Source organism: Aplidium turbinatum, chromosome 2, assembly GCF_918807975.1.
Source record: "Aplidium turbinatum chromosome 2, kaAplTurb1.1, whole genome shotgun sequence".
NCBI lineage: Eukaryota > Metazoa > Chordata > Ascidiacea > Aplousobranchia > Polyclinidae > Aplidium > Aplidium turbinatum.
Genome location: NC_137473.1, coordinates 348904 through 368783, shown reverse-complemented (window position 1 = coordinate 368783; position 19880 = coordinate 348904). Strand labels below are relative to the sequence as shown.

The window sequence follows — 19880 nt, the reverse complement described above, 5'->3', positions numbered from 1 at the left end:
AAATAATGAACCAATACGTAACAAAGAAACTTTTAAATTGAAGCATTGTGACCAGTAAGCTTGCTGCTGCGCTGCCAGGAAGAAGGAAGATGTGACGACAATCGATGTGTCACAATGATGTAATAACCCAGATAGTAAAATTGGTTGTTTTTACATTGATTCAACGTCTGCAGATGGATCAACGACAAATGCACAATCTTTTCTACCTGGGAATTATATTTGAAATGATTCTTTGTTAAAATAATGTTAGAGCCCATTTCGCAAACTGCAGTGCCCACAATTCAATCCCCACTATACAATACACTGCTCTAAAGCAGCTGAGTGATGGAAGAGCTGGGAATTAAAGATTATCGATACATATGAACGATCGCCTATAGCCTAGTGGTTTCCAATGGTGATAAATATCTTTCACTTGTAGCTGACAAAAAAGCACATATAATATATTATTCCTTCTCACAACATATTCACAAAATATTTAGCCAATATTCCTACTTGAAGCAATTTGTGAAGACGAAGTTGACGGTTGCGTCACTGCTGACGTAGATTCTACTGAAGGACGTTGGTTCATTGCAGAACTGGATTGATCTGTAAATTTGAAAAAATAATTTGTTGTTTGTGCAATACATATTATTTAGTTATAGCAGACAAACAAGCAAATATTGTTTATTGGCACAATGTACTCGCTGTGTAACACTTGTGCCTATTCTAGCATAAAGTTATGAATCACAAGATTGAGAGAATACAATTGACAAAATCAAAAAAATATAATTACATAATCGCCTGAGCGCTCATTCACAAATAACGTCAAGCGTCCAATTACTAATGATATTTGTTGAAAGGAATATCAATTATTATAATGGATTTCTCCATAAGATAACAAAATATATCTTGACTTGGTCTATTATAATGAAAAAAAAACTCTATGATTAGATTTGTTGTTAGTAGTACGATAAATAAACTGTAGATGAAATAGAAATTAACCTTTGTTTATGAACGGATCCAAAAGTAGTCCTGATGCAAATTGTACAACAACAGCCCAATGGTCCTTCAGCAGGTTATTTTGAACGAAAAATCTAAAATCGCTTAATGACATTTCACGACAGATGTATAAAGCACTGAAGTACTCCTGAAAGGTCTGGTGACTAAAATAGAAGCGTTGCTGCCCTTCCATGAGCGCATATTCTCTGTTTGCTCCCATTAGAGTGACGACAAGATCTTGAACTTCCTGACTGGAGAGATTATTTTTTTCAAGGTCGTCTGCTTTGATTAAGACTGTTCCTCTTTTTGTTGCTTCGTACGCGATTTTGGAAAGTTTGATGACAATATCATCTGATATCGAAATCCTAGCGTGTCCTGAAGTTTTAAGATTTAACAATACGGTATAAAATATCCTGGTCATTGTGGATATATCATCAATTTGTGACGATCCAAGAGATGCTCTCACGTAGAGCTGCAGCATCAGAGGGTTGTGGCAGATTGACGTTAAATGTGGAGTTTTTACTGTAAGTTCGTTCCAAAGAGTCTCGGATTGTTGTTGGTCGTTGACTAAAGCGTCGAATAACGTTTTCATATTGTCAGAGGTCAGATCACGAATGAAGTAAGTGCGTTTGGGTCGGCATCTTTCAGGAATATGAAGCATTGCGTGTGGTCGAGAAGTGAATATCAAGTGACAATTCTTAAGAAATTTTTGCAGACACAGATTTGAAACAAGATCCCTATATTGAAGTGGAGTATTGTATTTGGATTCTTCTACATTTTTGTTCAAGTTCCAACTCACTTGATCAAATCCATCCAAAATAATGAAGCAGTTTTCCGGATTGGCTGTCATCCATTCAAAAACAGAATTCTGTTCTTGGTCGCTTAAGTTGTAATTGCAATCTCCCAGTAGAAACTCTTTCAATGTAAATTGTTTGTTGCGGTCATTCATGTCCATAAAAAGCTTCCTTAGGACGAGAACATTTTCACATTGAGAAAGTCGTCTTGCCAGACGTTTCGATAGAGTTGTTTTTCCTGACCCAGGATATCCAATTACTGACACAAACCTGTTGGTTTGAATATCAGAAACTAATTGATCGATTGTTACTGCTTGGTCAAATTTACTTAATTTAATTCCTTGACTTTTGGGATTGTACTTGTCATCGTCAGGAATGGACCTTCCTTCGTAAAAATCAACTTTATACATTTCACAATAAATTTCTGGAAAACCCTCTGGAGAAACGTCAAAGCTGGAGAGATCAACGTCATATTTGCGATGATATTGTTTGCGAGCTGCATGTTGCAGCTTTTTTAATTCTTTTGCAGAACCTAAACAAAAGAAAAACAAAAACATATTTGAAAAATTGCTTTTGAATTGACGACTGATCTTATTGGCAACCTCACTTGATTAGACTTTGAGTAAGTTATGGTTAAGCAAATATTAGAAGCTTGGTAAAATATCCAAACATATACGGCTAAGTACAGTTACGATTCTGATTTAATAAGCTTGTTCAACACGTTATGTGTTTTACGTTTCTCAGTTTATCAATACAATATTCAAAACATTTGTGAAGGATATTGCAAATTGTAAGCCTAAACAAACGTATTTTATCAATTTTACTAAACCACCACGTGTAGACCGCTGGAAACAAAAATATTTCGTTTCTTTTAGAGGCGAAATTTTAAATCTTTATTTTTGTTCAATTTGGGTAGAGAGGTTACTTCCTTCACCGCAAACAGACATAGCTGAGCAACATCACAACATTTAACATTATAACAAACATAAATTAAAATAAAATGTCGAACGTAGTCGGCTACGCCTATTGCTCTTATCAAGCCAATAAAATATTAGGCTACATTCTTTACAAGCTCAATCTACAGCTACTGCATATCTTGCACACAAATGGACTGACAACTCAAAAACATGACGTAGCACAACGTGCCGGAAATTTGAAAAAGGAATAAACTAATGTTCAGAAGAGAAGTGTTTAAACAGATTAATGAGGAATAAACTAATGTTCAGAAGAGAAGTGTCCAAACAGATTAATGAGGAATAAACTAATGTTCAGAAGAGAAGTGTTTAAACAGATTAATGAGGAATAAACTAATGTTCAGAAGAGAAGTGTTTAAACAGATTAATGAGGAATAAACTAATGTTCAGAAGAGAAGTGTCCAAACAGATTAATGAGGAATAAACTAATGTTCAGAAGAGAAGTGTTTAAACAGATTAATGAGGAATAAACTAATGTTCAGAAGAGAAGTGTTTAAACAGATTAATGAGGAATAAACTAATGTTCAGAAGAGAAGTGTTTAAACAGATTAATGAGGAATAAACTAATGTTCAGAAGAGAAGTGTTTAAACAGATTAATGAGGAATAAACTAATGTTCAGAAGAGAAGTGTCCAAACAGATTAATGAGGAATAAACTAATGTTCAGAAGAGAAGTGTTTAAACAGATTAATGAGGAATAAACTAATGTTCAGAAGAGAAGTGTTTAAACAGATTAATGAGGAATAAACTAATGTTCAGAAGAGAAGTGTTTAAACAGATTAATGAGGAATAAACTAATGTTCAGAAGAGAAGTGTTTAAACAGATTAATGAGGAATAAACTAATGTTCAGAAGAGAAGTGTCCAAACAGATTAATGAGGAATAAACTAATGTTCAGAAGAGAAGTGTTTAAACAGATTAATGAGGAATAAACTAATGTTCAGAAGAGAAGTGTTTAAACAGATTAATGAGGAATAAACTAATGTTCAGAAGAGAAGTGTCTAAACAGATTAATGAGGAATAAACTAATGTTCAGAAGAGAAGTGTTTAAACAGATTAATGAGGAATAAACTAATGTTCAGAAGAGAAGTGTCCAAACAGATTAATGAGGAATAAACTAATGTTCAGAAGAGAAGTGTTTAAACAGATTAATGAGGAATAAACTAATGTTCAGAAGAGAAGTGTTTAAACAGATTAATGAGGAATAAACTAATGTTCAGAAGAGAAGTGTTTAAACAGATTAATGAGGAATAAACTAATGTTCAGAAGAGAAGTGTTTAAACAGATTAATGAGGAATAAACTAATGTTCAGAAGAGAAGTGTTTAAACAGATTAATGAGGAATAAACTAATGTTCAGAAGAGAAGTGTCCAAACAGATTAATGAGGAATAAACTAATGTTCAGAAGAGAAGTGTTTAAACAGATTAATGAGGAATAAACTAATGTTCAGAAGAGAAGTGTCCAAACAGATTAATGAGGAATAAACTAATGTTCAGAAGAGAAGTGTTTAAACAGATTAATGAGGAATAAACTAATGTTCAGAAGAGAAGTGTTTAAACAGATTAATGAGGAATAAACTAATGTTCAGAAGAGAAGTGTCTAAACAGATTAATGAGGAATAAACTAATGTTCAGAAGAGAAGTGTCCAAACAGATTAATGAGGAATAAACTAATGTTCAGAAGAGAAGTGTTTAAACAGATTAAAGAGGAATAAACTAATGTTCAGAAGAGAAGTGTTTAAACAGATTAATGAGGAATAAACTAATGTTCAGAAGAGAAGTGTTTAAACAGATTAATGAGGAATAAACTAATGTTCAGAAGAGAAGTGTTTAAACAGATTAATGAGGAATAAACTAATGTTCAGAAGAGAAGTGTTTAAACAGATTAATGAGGAATAAACTAATGTTCAGAAGAGAAGTGTTTAAACAGATTAATGAGGAATAAACTAATGTTCAGAAGAGAAGTGTTTAAACAGATTAATGAGGAATAAACTAATGTTCAGAAGAGAAGTGTTTAAACAGATTAATGAGGAATAAACTAATGTCCAGAAGAGAAGTGTTTAAACAGATTAATGAGGAATAAACTAATGTCCAGAAGAGAAGTGTCCAAACAGATTAATGAGGAATAAACTAATGTTCAGAAGAGAAGTGTCTAAACAGATTAATGAGGAATAAACTAATGTTCAGAAGAGAAGTGTTTAAACAGATTAATGAGGAATAAACTAATGTTCAGAAGAGAAGTGTCTAAACAGATTAATGAGGAATAAACTAATGTTCAGAAGAGAAGTGTCTAAACAGATTAATGAGGAATAAACTAATGTTCAGAAGAGAAGTGTTTAAACAGATTAATGAGGAATAAACTAATGTTCAGAAGAGAAGTGTCTAAACAGATTAATGAGGAATAAACTAATGTCCAGAAGAGAAGTGTCCAAACAGATTAATGAGGAATAAACTAATGTTCAGAAGAGAAGTGTCTAAACAGATTAATGAGGAATAAACTAATGTTCAGAAGAGAAGTGTTTAAACAGATTAATGAGGAATAAACTAATGTTCAGAAGAGAAGTGTCTAAACAGATTAATGAGGAATAAACTAATGTTCAGAAGAGAAGTGTTTAAACAGATTAATGAGGAATAAACTAATGTTCAGAAGAGAAGTGTTTAAACAGATTAATGAGGAATAAACTAATGTCCAGAAGAGAAGTGTTTAAACAGATTAATGAGGAATAAACTAATGTTCAGAAGAGAAGTGTTTAAACAGATTAATGAGGAATAAACTAATGTTCAGAAGAGAAGTGTTTAAACAGATTAATGAGGAATAAACTAATGTTCAGAAGAGAAGTGTTTAAACAGATTAATGAGGAATAAACTAATGTTCAGAAGAGAAGTGTTTAAACAGATTAATGAGGAATAAACTAATGTTCAGAAGAGAAGTGTTTAAACAGATTAATGAGGAATAAACTAATGTTCAGAAGAGAAGTGTTTAAACAGATTAATGAGGAATAAACTAATGTTCAGAAGAGAAGTGTTTAAACAGATTAATGAGGAATAAACTAATGTTCAGAAGAGAAGTGTTTAAACAGATTAATGAGGAATAAACTAATGTTCAGAAGAGAAGTGTTTAAACAGATTAATGAGGAATAAACTAATGTTCAGAAGAGAAGTGTTTAAACAGATTAATGAGGAATAAACTAATGTTCAGAAGAGAAGTGTTTAAACAGATTAATGAGGAATAAACTAATGTTCAGAAGAGAAGTGTTTAAACAGATTAATGAGGAATAAACTAATGTTCAGAAGAGAAGTGTTTAAACAGATTAATGAGGAATAAACTAATGTTCAGAAGAGAAGTGTTTAAACAGATTAATGAGGAATAAACTAATGTTCAGAAGAGAAGTGTTTAAACAGATTAATGAGGAATAAACTAATGTTCAGAAGAGAAGTGTCTAAACAGATTAATGAGGAATAAACTAATGTTCAGAAGAGAAGTGTTTAAACAGATTAATGAGGAATAAACTAATGTTCAGAAGAGAAGTGTCTAAACAGATTAATGAGGAATAAACTAATGTTCAGAAGAGAAGTGTCTAAACAGATTAATGAGGAATAAACTAATGTTCAGAAGAGAAGTGTTTAAACAGATTAATGAGGAATAAACTAATGTTCAGAAGAGAAGTGTCTAAACAGATTAATGAGGAATAAACTAATGTCCAGAAGAGAAGTGTCCAAACAGATTAATGAGGAATAAACTAATGTTCAGAAGAGAAGTGTCTAAACAGATTAATGAGGAATAAACTAATGTTCAGAAGAGAAGTGTTTAAACAGATTAATGAGGAATAAACTAATGTTCAGAAGAGAAGTGTTTAAACAGATTAATGAGGAATAAACTAATGTTCAGAAGAGAAGTGTTTAAACAGATTAATGAGGAATAAACTAATGTTCAGAAGAGAAGTGTTTAAACAGATTAATGAGGAATAAACTAATGTTCAGAAGAGAAGTGTCTAAACAGATTAATGAGGAATAAACTAATGTTCAGAAGAGAAGTGTTTAAACAGATTAATGAGGAATAAACTAATGTTCAGAAGAGAAGTGTTTAAACAGATTAATGAGGAATAAACTAATGTTCAGAAGAGAAGTGTCCAAACAGATTAATGAGGAATAAACTAATGTTCAGAAGAGAAGTGTTTAAACAGATTAATGAGGAATAAACTAATGTTCAGAAGAGAAGTGTTTAAACAGATTAATGAGGAATAAACTAATGTTCAGAAGAGAAGTGTCCAAACAGATTAATGAGGAATAAACTAATGTTCAGAAGAGAAGTGTTTAAACAGATTAATGAGGAATAAACTAATGTTCAGAAGAGAAGTGTCTAAACAGATTAATGAGGAATAAACTAATGTTCAGAAGAGAAGTGTCTAAACAGATTAATGAGGAATAAACTAATGTTCAGAAGAGAAGTGTTTAAACAGATTAATGAGGAATAAACTAATGTTCAGAAGAGAAGTGTTTAAACAGATTAATGAGGAATAAACTAATGTTCAGAAGAGAAGTGTTTAAACAGATTAACGAGGAATAAACTAATGTTCAGAAGAGAAGTGTTTAAACAGATTAATGAGGAATAAACTAATGTTCAGAAGAGAAGTGTTTAAACAGATTAATGAGGAATAAACTAATGTTCAGAAGAGAAGTGTTTAAACAGATTAATGAGGAATAAACTAATGTTCAGAAGAGAAGTGTCTAAACAGATTAATGAGGAATAAACTAATGTTCAGAAGAGAAGTGTCTAAACAGATTAATGAGGAATAAACTAATGTTCAGAAGAGAAGTGTTTAAACAGATTAATGAGGAATAAACTAATGTTCAGAAGAGAAGTGTCTAAACAGATTAATGAGGAATAAACTAATGTTCAGAAGAGAAGTGTTTAAACAGATTAATGAGGAATAAACTAATGTTCAGAAGAGAAGTGTTTAAACAGATTAATGAGGAATAAACTAATGTTCAGAAGAGAAGTGTCTAAACAGATTAATGAGGAATAAACTAATGTTCAGAAGAGAAGTGTTTAAACAGATTAATGAGGAATAAACTAATGTTCAGAAGAGAAGTGTTTAAACAGATTAATGAGGAATAAACTAATGTTCAGAAGAGAAGTGTTTAAACAGATTAATGAGGAATAAACTAATGTTCAGAAGAGAAGTGTTTAAACAGATTAATGAGGAATAAACTAATGTTCAGAAGAGAAGTGTCTAAACAGATTAATGAGGAATAAACTAATGTTCAGAAGAGAAGTGTTTAAACAGATTAATGAGGAATAAACTAATGTTCAGAAGAGAAGTGTTTAAACAGATTAATGAGGAATAAACTAATGTTCAGAAGAGAAGTGTTTAAACAGATTAATGAGGAATAAACTAATGTTCAGAAGAGAAGTGTTTAAACAGATTAACGAGGAATAAACTAATGTTCAGAAGAGAAGTGTTTAAACAGATTAATGAGGAATAAACTAATGTTCAGAAGAGAAGTGTTTAAACAGATTAATGAGGAATAAACTAATGTTCAGAAGAGAAGTGTTTAAACAGATTAATGAGGAATAAACTAATGTTCAGAAGAGAAGTGTTTAAACAGATTAATGAGGAATAAACTAATGTTCAGAAGAGAAGTGTCTAAACAGATTAATGAGGAATAAACTAATGTTCAGAAGAGAAGTGTTTAAACAGATTAATGAGGAATAAACTAATGTTCAGAAGAGAAGTGTTTAAACAGATTAATGAGGAATAAACTAATGTTTCAAAAGAGAAGTGTTTAAACAGATTAATGAGGAATAAACTAATGTTCAGAAGAGAAGTGTTTAAACAGATTAATGAGGAATAAACTAATGTTCAGAAGAGAAGTGTCTAAACAGATTAATGAGGAATAAACTAATGTTCAGAAGAGAAGTGTCTAAACAGATTAATGAGGAATAAACTAATGTTCAGAAGAGAAGTGTTTAAACAGATTAATGAGGAATAAACTAATGTTCAGAAGAGAAGTGTCTAAACAGATTAATGAGGAATAAACTAATGTTCAGAAGAGAAGTGTTTAAACAGATTAATGAGGAATAAACTAATGTTCAGAAGAGAAGTGTTTAAACAGATTAATGAGGAATAAACTAATGTTCAGAAGAGAAGTGTTTAAACAGATTAATGAGGAATAAACTAATGTTCAGAAGAGAAGTGTTTAAACAGATTAATGAGGAATAAACTAATGTTCAGAAGAGAAGTGTTTAAACAGATTAATGAGGAATAAACTAATGTTCAGAAGAGAAGTGTTTAAACAGATTAATGAGGAATAAACTAATGTTCAGAAGAGAAGTGTTTAAACAGATTAATGAGGAATAAACTAATGTTCAGAAGAGAAGTGTTTAAACAGATTAATGAGGAATAAACTAATGTTCAGAAGAGAAGTGTTTAAACAGATTAATGAGGAATAAACTAATGTTCAGAAGAGAAGTGTTTAAACAGATTAATGAGGAATAAACTAATGTTCAGAAGAGAAGTGTTTAAACAGATTAATGAGGAATAAACTAATGTTCAGAAGAGAAGTGTCCAAACAGATTAATGAGGAATAAACTAATGTTCAGAAGAGAAGTGTTTAAACAGATTAATGAGGAATAAACTAATGTTCAGAAGAGAAGTGTTTAAACAGATTAATGAGGAATAAACTAATGTTCAGAAGAGAAGTGTTTAAACAGATTAATGAGGAATAAACTAATGTTCAGAAGAGAAGTGTTTAAACAGATTAATGAGGAATAAACTAATGTTCAGAAGAGAAGTGTTTAAACAGATTAATGAGGAATAAACTAATGTTCAGAAGAGAAGTGTTTAAACAGATTAATGAGGAATAAACTAATGTTCAGAAGAGAAGTGTTTAAACAGATTAATGAGGAATAAACTAATGTTCAGAAGAGAAGTGTTTAAACAGATTAATGAGGAATAAACTAATGTTCAGAAGAGAAGTGTTTAAACAGATTAATGAGGAATAAACTAATGTTCAGAAGAGAAGTGTTTAAACAGATTAATGAGGAATAAACTAATGTTCAGAAGAGAAGTGTCTAAACAGATTAATGAGGAATAAACTAATGTTCAGAAGAGAAGTGTCCAAACAGATTACGCATGATGGACAGAAGTACAAACCTGAGACACAAACAAAGCATAAAAAAAACACACAACAACACTAACAAGCCATAACATGTGGAAATTTAATTGCAAGACTGTTAAGAGATAGGAGTTATTAGTTCAGAGTTATGCATTTGTAACCAAACAAATAAAAGTTTTAGATGCTCCAAAAATCTTGCACAATATTCTTCAAAAATTCAATACTGACAATTTCCTACCGATCGGCCAAAATTACGTAGCAGAAGATATGGAAATAGTGAAAGTAAAGGAAGAATATGCTGCTAAAAGAGTTATGTGGAGGACTGCCATTTGCACTGGCGACATCACTTAAAGTTGGAGTAAAGCCAGAAGAAGAAGAATATGCTTATCCGGAGTAAAGAGTTGTCGCGGTCAAGAATTTGTCAGAGTTGCCAAATTATTTACTTTATAAATATTGTTTTACAAGCTTTGCTATATCAGAGATGCCCGGTACTTCAACTGAACACTAAACAGCATCACGTTATTTTAAAGTTGAATTATGCATTCTATCATTTTTAACTGTTTGAAGGTTGGGGGGGGGCTGTCAATTCAACTTTTTTGCATCAACAGTTGTATCTCTCAAACCACTGAGGCTGCGACTATGAGATTTCTTGAATTTTCCTAACTTTCATTCACCTCTATTGAGCTGAAATTTTGAGCGAATAAAGGTTATAAATTGAGAGATATAAGGCATTTCTCAGCACATCCTCTGAAATATTTCATATTCTATTGTTCAAAATTTTCCCACCAGCTGGATGAAAGTGATTAATTTGGCCCATGTCTCGTTAATCCTAACTGCTTCACAGCGTGAAGGAAATTGACAGTATGCGTGGACCTTTTGTTCTCACCACGGCTTATAAGCGACGTCGATACAAGAAAAGCTTCAACTTTGATACGATGAGTTACCGTCGCTTGCGGTTGAAATTGCGTAAAATTAGACATAAGACTTGGTGCCAATGCATCTAGAGCGAGAATAGTTTTTCGCAGACAATTATGTCCTTTCAATCAAACAAAGCGTAGGCTACAACGTTATTGCCTACTATAGAAGCTGCTCTGTAACATATTATGATTTTGGTTTCAAATCTTTCCTTTTGTCCGACACACTATCAAAAGCAGAAAAGGCGTCGATGTTCCCAAAGCTTCTCACATATACTTGTAAACATTTATTTCCAAGTCGACATGTAAAGATTTGAAATGCAATACGCTTCTCATTTGTGTAGGATAAACCAGAACATCACGCTTTTGTGAAAAGGACGATCGTTCCACCACGTTTATACGTGATGCAGCTTAGTTGAATCAATATATTCGAGGCTTTTTGTACCAGGTTCACTGTCACTGATAAACTAAACCGCGATGCAGTACCTCGCAAAGCAATTGTAGCGTAACATTTCCATGTGCTATAACTCGTCATAAATTGTGAAAACTTGTGTATTTACTTGTCAAGTTGTCTCATGTGAAATATAAGTTTGCATAGCAATGTCACAATGAAATCTTATCTCCGTTTACCAAACTAAAGATATGAACTTATGCGACGTCTTGCAACGTTGAATCGACGGAAAGGCGGGTAACTGCCAAACTGAACTGAGAATGCATGAAAGAAATCGTTTATTATCGAATGGACGTGACGTCAGAAAACGATGAATCGACATAGGCTAGCGGCGAGAGATATTTTAGTTAGATAATGACACGCGGCAGCGCGTTTACATTGAATAAAAATACCTTTATTTTATCCATTTCTATTTCCATTCTTCCTAGTTTCGTCTCACAATAACAAACAAATGAAGTTACGCATATTTACTAAATTATTCAATAAACAATAATGCATCATCCAGCATTATGTCAGCGCTGATTGACTAGACATATTCACGAGTTGTGTGAGAATTGTATTCGATTAATCGCATTATTTATTGTAGGTAACACCTGCAAAAATTCAAGTAATTGCAGACTCTGCCTTCATAAGTGTAGTTTAGAAGTAGCCATCTCATATTGAGCCAATCCAATCAATGTAAAATAGAACGCTTTTACTTGATAGCGCGTGTGATATATAGGTTTTATCTAACAACTACTTTCAGTTACATTGAAAGTGAATGAGTAAGCATTATGCAGTCTGTGACAAGGACTGGAAATGTATAATCAGAAAATATAATATCATAAAGTATATTGCGTTATGTACATCTAGTAATTTTTATGAACATGGTATCATTTTGCAGGCAGGCGTTTTTATAGAGATACAAACTTATTCCATAGTTTGATTTATGGCACTTATCCAACTGTTTCATAATGCGAATAGCTGTTTTAGTTCAATTTAGAAAAAAATATAACTTATAACCGCAGACAGATGCAACTTTTTTCATGCTTTAGGCAATCGGCAGTACGGTGAACTATAGTGGTACATAACATAACCCATATGCGGGGTAATCGCAAGGGTCAACCCAAGTAATGGAAAGGTTCTTTTTGAATTATGGTGATGGAATTCTTGTAATGCTATTGAACTTCATCTTTTTATGAAAAACTTATATTGTTTGCATTTGCAAGAAATATCAAACTTTTGGATTTTTTTTATCACTGAACTGTCCGTTAGTAGAATGTTTCTTTATTACCTTAGTTAGGCCTATTGGTAAGTCAGGAAAGTATTTGTTGATGTGACATATGAGGACATTGTAAGAGACCGAGTTATTTTGTAAATAGTATTTGATTTTTGGACACCATCAAAATTTTCTCACAATACACAAATGCGCATCGAGATATAGTGCTCACAGTTTGGAAAAGTTAGATTGTGATAATTACAACTTGCCTGAGTAGGCCTACAGCAAGGGACAATCAAAATAGATGAAACCGCATTCATGGTAATATAGACGTTTTGCAAACTGCTCTTTTCGTTTTCAATATAATAACAAGAATGACAGCTTATTTTCACTAAACATATAAACAAATATCAAAAATTATGAATGAACAGCGCATCTATATTTTTCGGTTTAGGTTCAACAATGCATTCTAGCCGTCAAAATGATGGAATATTTGGTAATTTTGTTGAGACATACCATTGCTCAATCGTTGAATTTACATCAGAGATAATTTTATTAGATAGATTATCAGTTTCATGCACATGGTTTCATTCAGCGTTATAATGTTGTTTTTCAAGCCACGTGGCGTTCATGGTCATAACGCAACATTGCAGAAACAGCCAATATTGATACCAGGTAGGCCTACTAATTATTACGCCGCTTTCGTCGAATCTACGTCGCTAAACGACGATATTGTGCAAACGCCTGTTGGATTTCCCTTCTACGTGTAGTTTATCATAAACGTGAAGCATTGCTCAAAAAGCTAATCTGAATCACCATAGATAACCATAGCATTCATATAGTTTCATCATCAGTAAATATGTAAAGTGCACTTCACAATTTTTAACAACGGTCTGACAATTTATTATATTGCAAAGTTTTGATTTATTCTCGATTTTTATAATTCTGTGTAACAGTTTTTTTCTAACTAGTTTCTATGGGACTAACAATTTGTTTCATTATACATTTTCTTTAGTATTTCAACGCCATTATTAAAAAAATTACGTCCTTTTCACTTTTAAATAAAACATGGCAAGGCAAGGATTCAGTGCTGAAGAAATATTGCAACATGTTTTACTGGATTCTGACGACAAAAGCCAGGCGGATGATTTGGAGGATTTATGGCACTCCGATTCAGATGAAGAAGCGGATTCTTCTCCGTCAACTTCCGCAACAGCGATTCCGATCGAGATTGACGACCAGTTACCTTCCATGGGCGATGTTCAACCGGAGTTTGCGCCATCAGGACGGATTATAACATCGAAAAGACTGGTGAACAGCATAGATTCCTATCTCGACATGAACAACTACGATGCTGTTGAGTTTTTCTGACACACTGAAGTCTTATACAACTTTTGTAGAAAAGCCAAAGAACAGACAAGAGGGCGGCGTCAGCATTACTTGGTCTAATGCGAGACCGGTGCACAATGGGAGAAGGGGCCGGGCTAACATTATATCTGGCCCGATTGGTGTTAGAGGAGAAGCCAAAGAAGCCAAGACCCCTCGGCAAGCATGGGAACTATTTTTTTCTTTAAACATTTTGAACATTATTGTTCAAGAAACAAATAGAACAATTGCCACACTCATTTCTCAATTGCCAGAGAGAATTTTAGATGACAGCAGGTACTGCTATTTTGGCCCAACCAACAACGAGGAGATGCTGGCCTTTGTTGAATTGGAGTATTTTCGGGGGCTTTTAGGACAGGCTGGTCATTCCACGGATGTATTGTTCAATCAACTGCAAGGACATCCCGTGTTTAGTGCAACAATGAGCAAGAACCGCTTTAAATTTTTATTTTCGAACATTTCGTTCGACGACCAAAATACTAGGCCGCAACGTTGGAAGAATGACCGGTTGGCCGCATTTCGAGTCGTTTTCGAAATGTTTAACGAAAACTGCGGCAAACATGTCATTCCAGGTGACTACTTGTCGTTGGACAAAACGCTATACCCCATGAGGACACAAATTGCCTTCAAGCAATATAATCCAAACAAGCCTGCGAAATATGGCCTTCTGTTCAAGTCGGTAAACGCCAGCAGATTCCCATACACATTTGCGGCATCGGTCTATTCAGGTAAACCGAAGGAAGAGCCATTTAATTTTTACGTTCGTGGAACAGAAGAACTGGTAAAAGGAATGGTGATGAGCCTGGAACAACACGGTGACCTTCAAGGTCGGAATATTTTGTATGACCGCTTTTACACCTCCATACCACTCGCGCAGTGGTTGCTTGACAGGGGTATAACGTCAGCTGGAACCCTCAACGCTATACGTAGAGGAATACCCCTGGAAGTGAAGCAAGTGAGTGGTAGGGAGAAATCTTCGTACGAAATTTATTGGCAGACGAGTGAGGCTGATCTCAGCCTACATTCTTATGTAGTAAAAACGAAGAATTCTGGCATGCGGAATGTGTTGATGTTGACGACCATGCAACCTCTATTGGGGATTACCAAGGATGACGGCAAAAAGAAGCCAGGCTTGTATAAGCTTTACGACTTCACAAAGGGTGGCACCGATATCATCGACCAAAGGATGGGTTGGTTCATTCACGTGCAAAGCGAAGTCCCCACGGTGGACAACTACTGCGTTTGCTTATTAATTGCTTAATATTACACTTCTCCCGCCAACCCGAGTATACTCGTGCATTGTGACGTCATTTTTGACGTCATTTGATAATTAGATAAATCTGGTCTTTTTGTTTGCCAAACTGCATGAGTCTGACTGTTTTAGAAAGAGGAAGACTTGTATTGTCTAAAAGTTGAAAGAAATTACTAGGTTTGTATTTAAATTTCATCTGCAATATTTAATTATTTACAAAGAATTGTCATTTTTTGTAAAAAACTGTCATTTTTTGTGCAAAGTGAAGCTTATCCAGTTCTTTCCTCGCATATCGCGTCAATATCTCCGTGACAACCTTTGTGCTGCAAGTGTAGCACTTGCCTGACATTTACCGGTAAAGTTTATCGCAGTTTGAAGATTTTTTTCCCGATATCTAAACGGAAGCGAAAAAAGTAAAAAAAAACACAAATTTTTTGTAGTTTGTCAGAAATTTTAGTGATTTAAGGCATTTTCAAAAAAAAATGCACAAAATTTGTAAACATACTGTAAAAGACTGTTGAAAATGCACCAACTTTCATGTTTTGATTTTTTTTCTAGCAGTTTCCGTTCTCAAAATACAGCAGTTCAAAATCAAAGCCTTGCTCAAACTAAATTTTAAAAAAATCCACCAAAAAACTCTTGGCAGTGAAAGTGAGAAGGTGCCAAAGCCACAAAAAATAAACTACCAAAAAACCGTGGCCAATGTCAATGCTGTGAAAAGCCTTTATGCCCTGCACATTCCATACGAGTATGTCAAGTTTGCTTTTGCGCAGAATAAACTATTTGAATGATTGCGGTTTTATAAACTTTGGCTTCAACCACAGCCTAAATAAAACGCGGAGCTCAATGAGAGATTTTCCTTTTTTCCTTTTATTAGACAGATAGCTATTTTTACGTTGATTCAACATATCAAGACGTTGAATACTTGTAAACATGTGCGGTTTTGCAATTAGATTGCTTATCAAAATCATCTATCTTTTTTTGTATAAAAAGTGGGTCATAAAACTAATCGTAATACTCGATGTAAAATTCAGCATTTTTATATGCTGAAACAGTATTGTATTCATATTTTATAAATCCATTTTCTATTTAGAAAATATCAATATAATGCGGTTTGAGCATAGCTGAATTTTAGCACGGATACAACGACTGATTTTATGACTTTTATACAAACAAGGACAGAAGAGAAGTAATCTAATTGCAAACCCGCGCATGTTTACATCGTCTTGCAATGTTGAATCCACGTCGAAATGATTGTATTAGCGTTGTATTCAATTTCTCGTATTATCGAACTGTAAATGTGCAGCCACTTGTAATTTCAATGTGCCTCATTGCATATTCTTAAATATTTCTGAATTTGTGTGTACATAACCTGACAGAACACAGGTTGCTTTACCATTGAATCAAGTTGAAAAACGTTGCTGCAAGAGCCTTGTGCCAATTGCTGCAGTCCGGTATTGCTGTAACCAAATCAAAATACTTATCAATATTTTGCTGCCAAACTGACATTTTTATCGCATAAACGCCCATTAGGCAAAAAAAAAAGGCAGCTAATTCTTTGTAAAGTATTTCTCCAGGTTCACAATGATTTGACGCATAATAAATACTACTTTGAATAAATCTAAATATTGTTTGGATTTTAGTGTGTGGCATATGAATCTTAGAGAGCTTATTGAATCCACAAGAAAATGACCCGAGGCATTACAGATTTTCCTTTTGATGAAAAGCGTTGTGACGTTCTGTTAATTAATGAACCGTAACTGTTTTATTTTGAATTTCTTTCTGACTTCTGTTTATGTAAAGCATCATCGACTTTATCGGGTAATCTTACTCCTAGTACTAGCCTTGTATGTAGCCGAGTTCACATTGAACTTACATTGAGAGACGCTGTTGCAACTACAATACATTGCATTTAAACCGCTTTTTTTGTTGCATGATCTTCCATTCGTTTCGTGGATTACATAATAGTATTTGATAAACGCCACCCTGCTTCTTCAGCTGGTCTACATTTGTTAATAAAGCGTAGGAGTTGCTGTTCTTGGAACCGAGGTCACAAGATCATAATCCAAATTGGTGTGACACGCGTTCAGAAATCTCATTACTGCATGTAATTGATGAAGCATTGTTCTTTTAGTCAAGAAGCGAGCTTTATTTTGAGCGTGGGAAAAGTTATTATTTTGCATGAAAAATATAGATTCAAATTGAGATTATGTAAAAAAAATTTAATCACAACATGGCAATGCATGTTCTTCATTACTCTACCAAAAAATAATGTGTAAACTCACGCTACAATTGCTTTAATCGCAAAATAATCCAAAAGTCATAAGTCACCTCAACATTTCAACGTCTATGAGCAGTTCTAAAATTCTCATAGGTTTAATTTTCGGATATGCTCAGCGTGAATAATTTTACAAAGTGAATCCCAAAGTTTGAAGCCGTACCTTAAAAAATAACAGAGATATCACTCCTAAAGCATAAGAAGAATCGACAGCCCCCCCCCCAAACTGAGCAAGACTCCAGGGAGCCCAACCTCGTAAGGGTTAATGCAAAAGTAGTTTATAAGCTATGATTATATAATTAAAAGTAGATTATATTTTGAATTATTTAATGAAAATAATGTTGATGTGATCGTTTGCGGCAGATAGAAATGTCCCATTTTCATGGAAATTGACAAACTCGTTTGCAATGGTGACAAAACTAATGCAGGGTTTGTTAGCTGACCTAGAAACTTTTACTACAAGTGGCGTTTGTAGTAGCCCGGATGTTGCATCGTTGCTTAAAACCGTGCAATCTTAAATTAAAACTTTGCTAGATGGGAAGGCAGTCGCAATATTATCTTTGAAACGACAAACAACTTGTTATAACGTGGAAAGCAACTTTTTTATTATAATTCCAAAATCCAATAAAATTTAACATTTGCCGAAACTTTTATTTTTTTCAAATGACTGTTTACTAGAAGTTTTTGATAAAAGTTTGTGTAATATTATATGAAACAATTATGAAATCTTTTTATGCGTGGCTATAATGAGTCTGGAACTTAGTGATTGGTAGCCTACTTGTGGACATTTGTGTGTCAGTATTATCGAAAAGGTGTTATTAGCATATTCATGCTAAAAGTCTAAAATATTTTACTAAAAGCAAAAAAGCTTATGTGACGTATCATAATATGAGGAGGAAAGGTCAACAGCAACCAATATTACGTTATAGCGATATTATAGAGATAATACCAAGCAAGAAATGGTATATCTTGTTTTTGAGTGTGACACCACAATATCTGAGTGGCCATCAGTTTTCTATGGGCAGACTGCAGTTGCCTGAAATAATTTTCCAAGGATCAGCCTACGAAGTCTTGCCGTTGTCACTTACAGTATATTGCTACAGGTCCTCTAGACACACTGACCTCAAAACCAATTGTAATCAACATCCTGTTTTCTTAAATAGTTCAGAACAACTGACCCAAAGGCCCGTCTCAGCAACTGAAGCAAACAAAAATTCATTCATTTAAACAAATCCACAAAACCTTGATCAATATTTTTGTTGATATTTATTAACGTTGTTGTTTTATTAATGAACAAAATACAAAGAGATGCTACTTTGAAAAAAAAAAAAATACTTTGAAATATTTTTTCTATTAAAATGTTACTTTTAAAGTATTTACATTTTTATTGCAACGAACAAGTGACTTTATAATGTTTTTTGTATGATTCTAGCTTCGCAATAAAATCAACGATATATTTTGCTAATTGTTATAACATTTTGCTGAATCTTTTGAGTTTTCCGTTGTTTCGAAGATTAAAAGTATGAAGCTGATTTGTTTGCATAGCTTAAGCTTGGCATGGTTACAGTTGATAGTGAAGCAAGATTGATTGACAATCAAAACGACTTATACAACTTTTCAATTAAAATACAGCAACATAGCAACAGTTTGCAAACTCTTTATGTCTATCATCATTTAGCTCAATGCCTTATGCCTTAATAACCGAGCCATTATTACCATAATTACGGAAACTATTTCAATCAAATATAAACAGTACAAACCTTCATTTTCAGACTTGGCACAGCTTTGCTCCGGCAAATTGTAGATCGTTGTATGAAACTGCCTCTTGTCAACGTGTTGATACTGCCGCTGGTCAACCTGGACCACTTGAAGATGCTGCCGCTGATCAACCTGGACCACCTTTTGATCAACATGTTGATGGACAGTTGTAGAAAACTGTCGGTTGTCCTGGTAAGTCAGATGTTGCTGAGCTTGTCCTGTAAGAAAACTTTTTAAATATTGTTTTGACAACTAATATGTGAGCCTTAAATTTAACGTAAGAAGACGTCGATGACTTGATGTGGGGATCATGGCGGTTGTAAGTTTTGTTCTCTTTCACTAAAATGAAGCAACATATTTTAAAATGCGTGAAATACGTAAAAAGCAATGCTATCAAAATTATCAACATGTTAGAGCAACCATTAAATCAAACTCACCTTCATCCATCACTTCCTCACTTGAAATTCCTTCGTTATTGTTTGAGAGAGACATGTTTTCTAATTTGTGAATCTCGATAGAATAGAATACTAAAACTTAGTAGTTGATACTACAAAACACAATTGCAAGTGATTATAATGACGCTCCAGTAACAACAAAACAGACAAATCAAGCAATTATAGAGTTTGATTGAACATGTTTTATGGCGACAAGCCACCTTGCTTAGCATCAAAATTTACAAACTCGTGTAAACGTTAGTCACACTATTTTGTTTCATCTAAAGCGTACGCCCGGGGATTGAAGATTTAGATTGAATGGATGGATGGCAAGGAAGCAATTTTCA

The 19880-nt window shown here is 33.5% G+C and overlaps 2 protein-coding genes across 16 annotated transcripts in view; both read right to left on the bottom strand.

The window, feature by feature from the left end:
• Positions 1-19880, bottom strand: part of LOC145788218 (uncharacterized) — a 624890-nt gene that overhangs the window by 519571 nt on the left and 85439 nt on the right. The gene's annotated exons all lie outside the window — the stretch shown is intronic.
• On the bottom strand, positions 476-19633 carry LOC145765589 (uncharacterized). The gene is made up of 4 exons (XM_082577424.1): positions 19537-19633; positions 19102-19317; positions 982-2304; positions 476-585 (listed from the first exon to the last, which is right to left on the bottom strand). Exons 1-4 carry the CDS (start codon positions 19589-19591, stop codon positions 476-478), a joined length of 1704 nt encoding a protein of 567 aa, XP_082433550.1. The 5' UTR covers positions 19592-19633.

What these genes read in the sequence shown, in the direction of transcription:
- LOC145765589 (XM_082577424.1), bottom strand. Translation starts at nt 19,591, where the DNA reads ATGTCTCTCTCAAACAATAACGAAGGAATTTCAAGTGAGGAAGTGATG. An exon ending in TGCCAAGTCTGAAAATGAAG is followed by an intron (nt 2,305 to 19,101) that starts GTTTGTACTGTT and finishes TCTTTTGTTTAG; the next exon opens with GTTCTGCAAAAGAATTAAAA. An exon ending in GGATCCGTTCATAAACAAAG is followed by an intron (nt 586 to 981) that starts GTTAATTTCTAT and finishes TCAAATTTACAG; the next exon opens with ATCAATCCAGTTCTGCAATG.